This window comes from Mastomys coucha, unplaced genomic scaffold (genome assembly GCF_008632895.1).
Source record: "Mastomys coucha isolate ucsf_1 unplaced genomic scaffold, UCSF_Mcou_1 pScaffold12, whole genome shotgun sequence".
NCBI classification, from domain to species: domain Eukaryota; kingdom Metazoa; phylum Chordata; class Mammalia; order Rodentia; family Muridae; genus Mastomys; species Mastomys coucha.
This window is the reverse complement of record NW_022196894.1, coordinates 94,157,726-94,166,720: the sequence shown is the minus strand read 5'-3', so window position 1 is coordinate 94,166,720 and position 8,995 is coordinate 94,157,726. Positions and strand designations below refer to the sequence as shown.

Below are 8,995 nucleotides of genomic sequence, written 5' to 3'. Positions count from 1 at the left end.
AATCCTATTCCTCACGAAGCTTGTTTTGTAGTTGTTATTTCAAGTTTATAATAGTTCGTCTTTTTCTGAGTAGCAGCCATGACAGCAAGCTTTTGTGCTCCCCTTCTGCACACTATGGTCCATTGCTGTTGTGTCATCATCACTCCCTTCTCTGCCCTCCCCTGGGAGATTCTGTCCATTGGATATTGTGTCCTGTTAAAAGCCTTATCTTGGACCACATGATCACTGTCTGACATTTGTCACAGTTATCATGTTTGAAGTGGTGATGATATAATTTTCTACAGAGGGTCATTGAGTGGAAATATGTTTAGAATTTGTGCTATGTGTTATATGATGCTGATATGCTCCAATAATTAGGCTGAGTGTGGTCGTTCGTGCCTTTCCTCCATCCCAGCAATAGCAAGGAGAGAATAGCAAGGGGGTTTTCGTGAGTCCCACATTGTGAGTTCAAGACCCTGACTTAATTTTTTTTTTAAAGTTTTTTTGTTGTTTGTTTTGTTTGTTTCTTTTACAAAACCAGGAGAGTCAGCTCATTTATTATTACAGCACATGGAGGAGGGGTTAGGTTGTCTCAGAGGGGTACAGTCTGTAAATTTCCTGGAGAAGGAAGTCAGTGCTTTCTGAATACAGTCAACATTTGCACTAAGACTACGGGGAGATCTTTCATTTCCCTAAGTGTGGCATTGAGAAGGCTTTACATTCCCATGGATCTGAAGCACAAGGGTCCTTGACATGACATGGTATGGCATTGCTCATGTCAAACAATATACATTCACTTGAGACTTCCTTCACACCCCTAGCGTTTGTCTTTTAGTACATTTTTTTACACATTCATCTGTTGATGGGTATATCTTGATTCTTTAGCTTGTCTACAATTGTACACAATAAACATGGGCAGACATGTATCTCTATAGAAATGGAAATCAAATAGGAATTTGATTACTTAGGGCATTTGCCCAGAAGTGGCATACTGTAGAGTGGCCAGACTACCTCATATTCCTACAAGCAGCACATGAGAGTTCTTTTTGTCTTGTATCTTCACCAGCATTTCTTATTTTAATTTTCTTGATGATTGCCATTCTGTGTTAAGATGGAATCTTGATATAATTTAGATCTGCATTTCCTTTTGACTAGAGATGTTCAATATTTTTCTTGTATTTCTATGTCTTTGTTGAAACGTGGCTTTGAGGATCAGTGTGGATCCAGGTAGTTGTGTCTTAGATGCGGACCCAAGGTCTTCTGTATGGTGCTGCATGGGCTGTTTTTATAAAGATTTATTTTATGGCTGTGGGTGGTTTGCCTGCAAGTATGTATGTTCATCACATGTGTGCTGTTAAAAAGTGCCTGAGGAGGCCAGAAGAGGGTTTTGGATTGCTTGGAATAGTTTACAGTAAGTTTCCAGGTGAGTGTTGGGAGCCAGGATCAGGGAAATATTTTTATCCAGTGAGTCCCATTTTGCCTTACTTTTTATTGTTGATTTTTGAGACAGTTCTGGCTGTCCCCCTGGAACTCATTTTGAAGTCCAGACTGGCCTTAGCTCACAGATCTGCTTGTCTCTGCCTCCAGAGTGCTTGGATTAAAGGCGTACACCATCACCACCTTGGCACTTGCCTTGATGTGTGTCTGTGTATGAATTTATGTGTTCCACAGTTTGGACACAGAGGCTAGAGGCCATCTTGGGAAAGCTTGCCTTGCTTTTCTATTGTGTGCATTTTGGCGTTCAAACTCAGGTTATCAGCTGCATTGGTGAGGGTGAGTGCTTTTACCTACTGAGCAGTTTTGTCAGCCTTATTCAATTTTATTTTTATTTATTTTTTTAGATTAAAAACAGCATCTCCTGTACTCTAGGCTTGCCCCACGCATACTGTGTAGCTTAGATGACATTTCATGGTTTTTCTGCTGCTGGGTTCTCTCTTGGCTTATATGGTGCTGAGAAGGGGTTCCCGTTGCTAGGCAAGTACCCTTTTAGCTGCTCTTCTCAGCCCTTTTATTAAAACAACAGCAATGAAACCAAAATTGCCCAGCTGACTTCAACCATGTATTTCTCTGTGCCTCAGCTTCTTGAGTACTTGGGACTCTGGAGCATGTACCCCATCTCTGGTTACCACAGCACTTTTTTTTTAATCCCTAACTTGCCTTTCCAGAATATAACTTAAAAGAATCCTAGATTGCATTGATCTCTTCCCTTTCGTAACACCCTGACACATTCTCCATGACTTCTGACTTGATAGCTCATTTATTTCTATCATATTCCATTTAGTATGCCCTTCAGCATTCCACTGTTTGAATAGTTTTGGCAAGTGTACATGGAGATAAGAAGCATCTGTGTGCAAGATGTTGTGAACATAAACTATTACCTCAGGAGCTTTCTGAAAACCAAGGATTGGGTGAGGAGCCTGTTTGGCATTGAGAGAGACTGACAGTCTTTCAGAGTGCCTGCATCATTTTGTGATCTCATTAGCAACAAAGGAGCATTCCTGTTGGCTTCCATCCTTTTCAAGATGTTTCTATTCTCTATCATCTGTATGTTCAGTATGACTCTAGTTAAAATTCCACTAAGTTAGCTGGGCAGTGGTGGTGCACACCTTTAATCCCAGCACTTGGGAGGCAGAGGCAGGCGGATTTCTGAGTTCGAGGGCAGCCTGGTCTACAGAGTGAGTTCCAGGACAGCCAGGGCTACACAGAGAAACCCTGTCTTAAAAAAACCAAAACCAAACCAAAACACCAAAAACAACAACAAAAACCACTAAGTTACTTTTGAAAATATTGCCAAACCTTTAAAATAAATTACATGGAGAGAAGAGAAGCCCAGAACAGCTAACACAGGATTGCAGGAGAATATAATTAAAGGATGGAGAGTGGCTGTTAAGGTGTGGCTTTCAAGAAAGTGGTGTTGGTGGAAAAACAGAAAGGTCAGGGCAACAACATGGTCTGTCTCAAACAGATCAGTGCTCTGCTGACTGCAGAACAACTCAGTGCTTGAACTACTGATAGAACAACTGGGTACACACACTGCACAAAATCATTCTGCAGCTACCTTTGTCATGGGTTCACTCAGTGTGGCTCAGTGGTACATCCCTGGCTTACTGATCCCCCCTAGGCTAAGGCCCTGCCTATGGGGAAAGAAGATAACAGCTCAGAGTGAGTCTCAAACTGAATATAAAGGAGAGTTTAATATTACTAGAACCTGAAGATAGAATATATGTGTCCTCAGATAGCAATGTTATTTCATGTGCAGTAGTCAAATTGGAAACTGACAAAATTTCAAAATTGCTCCAGAAAAGATAACTGTTAATGTTATGAGATAATAGACAAAACCACAAAGTGAAAAAAATACTAGAAAAACTTGCATTTTAGTGTATATAAAGAGCTGTTGAAATGGAGTAGTAGAAAATCATTCCTTTTTCAAAATGGGAAAGCATCTCCCAGTCACCTCATTAGTAAAGACACATAGATAGGAAATCATATTTTCAAAAGATTCTGGCCATCTCATCTTGTCGGTTAAAAGCAAAACAGCGGTCAGATACTGATGTTCCTGTGTACCTCAGTACCAACATCCAAAGCCCGAGTCTGTCCTGAGCATGGTGGCTGTCAGCCTCACAAGTCCTCTTTGGAAATACCTTGATAAATACTAGGACTTAGAAGCTAGGCTTGGTGTTGCATATCTGTCATTCCAGGAAGGTCAGGAATTGAAAGCCATTCTTCAGTACAGAATGAGTTGGAGGCCAGCCCAAAACATATGCTCCATTCTCTCAAAAGCCCCTTGTGGTTTTTTGTTTTGTTTTTATTTTTGTTTGTTTGTTTGTTTTTTAAGAGACAGGGTTTCTCTATATAGCCCTGCCTATCCTGGAACTTACTCTGTAGACCAGACTGGCCTTGAACTCAGAAATTCGCCTGCCTCTGCCTCCCAAGTGCTGGGATTAAAGGTATGTGCCACCACCGCCTGGCGCCCCTTGTGGTTTGTTTATTAAACGTACCTTGCTTTCTAGGTCGTATTTAATTGTATGTCTACTAATTACTTGAGTTCCTTAGGTATATGAGTCTTGTTGGGATGATGTAGCAGTTTTGTGTGTCATGCAGCCTATAGGATCAATGTTTTTTTCTTTTCCCTTGACCATCTAGGAGACATCTTGTGATCAGAGTGAAGGTTCTTGTTCTTCAGAAGATGATGAGTGGAGAAGTGACAGAAGAAGTGGTAGTGACAGTGACAGCCCAAGGTACCGTGAGTGTCTGTCTCTGCCTTGGACAAAAGACATGTGCTCCAGTAGCTCTGGACTAGACAGGACAGCAACCTTACCATGCTTCATCATGTCTTAATAAAGTATGCTAATATTATTTTTAGGCCATTTAAAATGAGTAGTCAAAGTATATTGGCAGCCTTCTCATGTATTTATTATTTTATTTATTTATATGAATTTTATTTTCTATTATTTATTATTATAAGTAAGTACACTGTAGCTGTCTTCAGATGCACCAGAATAGGGCGTCAAATCTCATTACAGATGGTTGTGAGCCACCACCATGTGGTTGCTGGGATTTGAACTCAGGCCTTCAGAAGAGTAGTCAGTGCTCTTACCAGCTGAGCCATCTCGCCAGCCCCAAAATCCTTTTTTCTTTTCTTAAGATTTATTATTATATGTAAGTACACTGTAGCTGACTTTAGACACACCAGAAGAGGGCAGTCAGTGCTCTTAAGCGTTGAGCCATCTCTCCAGCCCTATTATTAACTTTTTAAAACATCTTTAGTTAGGATCCAGGTTTCAGTATGATGAGAATGTGAGCCTGCATCTTTTTCATATTGCTTCCCTCTACAAAAACTACATGGGGCCATCCCCAGGAGCTTTCTCCATGTCCATAGTGCACAGGCCGTCTAGCCTTTGCTGTCACTCTTGGTGATGCTCTCTGCCTCAGCTTTGTTTCCTTTGCTCCGTCGTGACGGGTACCTGACTATTGTCCCAAAGCATAAGAATGTGCATTATTCTCTTAAGAATTTTCTTTGAGTTGTGCAGTGCCTATGACATAGGTGTTGATGACACTGTGAAGATCTTGAGAGATGAATGCTCAAACCACCAATAGTGGCCACAGCTGGGACCTGACCCCTTGCTGTGTGGTGAAGCTTCATTGTGGGTGAGAACTTGGCTTACAGTCTTCCCTTACTGTGACTTGCATCTGTTGCTGCTTTCCTGCACTCACTCTAAGCTCTCTGTTTGGATGAGTTGCTTCCCTTGGGCTCACTTGGTGTCTGCATTGGTGGTCTGTGATGCAGGTAGATTTATGAATCAGTATCTGCCAGTGTCATGGAGGTGATGGGGCTCTTTTTAGGGCTCTTGGAAGTACTTTTCAGTAACTATGCTCTGCTTTCTGAGAGGGAAGTTATTGCTTGGCTATAGGCCTGACTGTGATCAGCTGTCATTTAGAGGGTACTTGACAGAAGAAGGGGCTGGAGCTGTGGCTCTGATGGTAGAGCACTTATCTGCTGTGCACAGGGCTGTGAACTAGACCTCCAGGGTCACAGAATGCAAGAAGCTCCTTCCTTTAGCTTGGGTTAAACAAATACCCCACATTACCTTCTTTCCAGAGTTGGTGAAGAGTTCTTTGTTTCTTTATTCATTTTATATGTATGAATGTTTTGCCTGAATGAAGTCTGTGCCCTATGTGCATGTCTGTTGCTCAACGCCAGAAGAAGGCAGATCCCTTGGAACTGAAGTTCCAGACAGTTGTGGCCCTGGAAGAGCAACTGCTGCTCTCAACTTGAGCTGTGTTTTCAGCCCTGGTGAAGAGTTCTTTCTCCATCTTTGTCATGATCTGTGATCTGTGGGTCTTAGCTGGTAGTGTAAACAGGATGTTCAAGTTAAACTGAGGCTCTCATCTCCCTCTGTCCACATTCACCCCTTTATTCTTCTGGGGTTCTATTACAAACTTGCTGTTAGTGCTTAGATTCTGGTCCCATGGAATTTAAAGCATTCTCCTTTTGCAGCGACTCTTCATCTCAGTACTCTGATTGGACAGCTGACACGGGGATCAACTTGCAGCCTCCTTTAAGGATGTCATGTCGTCGCCGAGTAACTCGGTTCTGCAGTACTTCAGAGGATGAAATGTCTATGGAGAACATATCTCCTCCTAAACGAAGGCGGAAAAGAAAGAAAGAAAGCAAGCCTAAAACGGAGGTAAGAAAAACAAACCGAGAAAAGTAGTTTGCCTCTACTTTTATATGGTGTTATCTTTTTTTTTTTTTCTTTTTGGTTTTTTGAGACAGGGTTTCTCTGTGTACTTCTGGCTGTCTTGGAACTCACTCTATAGACCAGAGGGGGGCCTCGAACTCAGAAATCTGCCTGCCTCTGCCTCCCAAGTGCTGGGGTTAAAGGTGTGCGACACCACTGCCTGGCTATGCGGTGTTTTCTATGTCTAGGTTTTTTGGTTTCTTTTCTCATTCATTCATTCATTCATTCATTCATTCACATATGTATGTATGCTTGCATTTCTTGCCTTTCTCTCTAGTTTTCTTTTCTCTTGGTTTAGAGATTGAATCCAGGGCCTCAAACCTCATACTGTGCACTTAGATCTTCAGTGAAATGTGTGATGGTACACAAGCCCCATGACTTTGTAGATTGTTCTTTTCAGAGCCCCCTTAAAATCACATCTTCCATTGCTGCACTGCTCCAGCCTGGCTCTTCTAGTCCAACTTCTCTTGAGTTTTGTTTTTGTAAACAGATGCTCTTAAGGTTTTCCTCTTTATGATTATTAATGTCTTTCAGAAGTGGGTTTTTAGGAGTCCATCACAAAGGAGTTAGAAGGAAGGTCCCACTGTTCAGAATTTGCTGTCAAGAGAAGACTTGAGAGGTTTTTGGACATCCTCCCCATAAAACAAAACAAAGCAAAACCCAAACAAACCAATAGCAGTAGCAGCAACAACAGGGTTTTTTTTTTTTTCTTTCTGTGTAGCTTTGGCCTCTACCTCAGAGTGCTGGGGTTAAAGGTGTGCCCCACCCCCACTCGCCTCTTGTTTCTATGTTTGTTTTCTATTTTATATCTTACTGTTTTCCTGTGAATTCAGCCCTGCTATATTTCTTTATTATGTGCCAGTAGGGATTGTTTCCTGCTGCTGCTGTTATTTAAAGCTGTCAAGGCTTTTTGTTTGTCTTGTGTTTTTGTGTAACAGGTTCCCTGACACTTGGGTGTAAGAAGAAGCATTTCTCATTTCTTGCTTGGGTGGGTCAGAAATGTAGGTTCTGTGGTCCTGAGTAACAGGTCTGACGGTGGGTATCTATCCAAGGACTCCGTAGAGCTCCAATCTTCTTCCCAACCTCAGTCGTGTGGTTTTGGCTGTGGCTCTTAACTCCTTGACCCCTGTGCCTCTCCCTGCAGCTGGCTCCTTTGTTCAGTGTTCTTAAACAGCAGGTGTGTAGCATGGGGTTCTACTTCCCCCAGAGCCGCTGGTCCAACAGTAAAGCAAGGGGTACAACACATTGCTTCTTTCTCATATGGCTCAAGCAGCGCATTGTTGATTCAGTTCATTGTACTTACAGAGTGACTCATTGAATTTCCCTGAACTCAAGAGGAGTAAGCAACAAGTATGGAGAACATGTGTTGAAAATGTACCAACTCAAAAACCTTAAGTCAAGAGGAGATGATGTAGTTCGGTTGGTTTCTTGTTTACCTAGCATTCGTGAAGCCCAGGTTCCATTTCTAGCACCATGTAGGGCAAGCATGCTGTTCCTCATCTATAATCTCAGCAGTCAGGGGTGAAGGCAGGCAAATGAGCAGTATGTCATGCTTAGCCACATACTGAGTTAGAGGCTATTTTAGGATAAACAAAATCTGTCTCAGAATACTAAAATAAACAGGTAAGAGTGTTAGCCACATAGTCTGACAGCAAGCTCCTTGGAACTTGGAGATGTGTGCATGCACACGTGCAATAAACAGATTAAAATAAAAAACATAGACACAAAAGGAAATTTCCTAATTATTACTAGGCTGTGTTCAAACTTAGAGTGCAGTCTTGGCAGAGTGGCTTGTGCCTAGGAGACACTCAGAAGGAAGCTCTTCTAGTGGAACAAAAGGCTTGGGTGTGAGGGAGTGCTGGGCTGGGTCTAGGTAGCCCCACAGTGATTGTAGAAACTACAGGTAACAGGAGAATTGGATCCAGACACATTTATTTTTATATATATTAAAAAAGCAATAAATTCTGTGTGTATTGATCCAAATAAAACTACTCTGAATAGTTGAAGTATTTGTCTTTTAATTAAACAGTATATATGCTGCCTCTTTTCTACCAAGCTGTATTATCTTCTTCCTGGCAGAGTTTGCGAAGGATGACTCCAGCAGAACTTACAAATATGGAACACTTGTATGAGTTTCACCCTCCTGTGTGGATAACAGACACCACACTTCGGAAGTCTCCCTTTGTTCCTCAGATGGGTGATGAGGTGAGGACAGAAACCTTGAGGGCTGTGCATGTGAAAGCTCAGTGGTTTCCCAGTAAACACACCCTTCCCTTTGCAGGTGATGTACTTTCGTCAGGGTCATGAAGCTTATATTGAAGCTGTCAGAAGAAATAACATTTATGAACTGAACCCTAACAAGGAGCCATGGAGGAAAATGGATCTTAGGGTAGGTCAATGTTAATGTCTAGAGCAGGTGCAGTAGAATTTCAGTGCAGGGGACAGGTGGGTAGTAAGAGCCGAAAAGGAGAGCCACCCACGTGTCATAAACGGAGGGATGCTACTTTCCTATATCTGTCTGTAATATCTTTTTGTGTTTAGCAAATAGCAAACATTTTGAGCAGTCATTCAAACACTTGATAAGGTTATTGTGTGGTCCATGCATACTTCCTGGGGGTATAATTGGCAATAGAGTTGAAGGTAAATGGTTTTCAGGCCTTTATAGCCAGTTTTATTCCTGGTATCTTAGACAAGAAGTACTAAGCTCGCCAGGCAGTGGTGGCGCACACCTTTAATCCCAGCACTTGGGAGGCAGAGGCAGGTGGATTTCTGAG

At 42.1% G+C, this 8,995-nt stretch overlaps 1 protein-coding gene across 4 annotated transcripts in view; it reads left to right on the top strand.

Moving 5' to 3' along the window:
• Brwd1 (bromodomain and WD repeat domain containing 1) overlaps positions 1-8,995 on the top strand; it is a 103,446-nt gene that overhangs the window by 55,326 nt on the left and 39,125 nt on the right. For all 4 annotated transcript variants that reach the window (XM_031364521.1, XM_031364519.1, XM_031364518.1 and 1 more), the window contains 4 exons: positions 4,123-4,217; positions 5,978-6,167; positions 8,301-8,426; positions 8,503-8,610. In XM_031364521.1, coding sequence (XP_031220381.1) covers positions 4,123-4,217; positions 5,978-6,167; positions 8,301-8,426; positions 8,503-8,610 — 519 coding nt within the window. The remainder of the gene's footprint in view (positions 1-4,122; positions 4,218-5,977; positions 6,168-8,300; positions 8,427-8,502; positions 8,611-8,995) is intronic.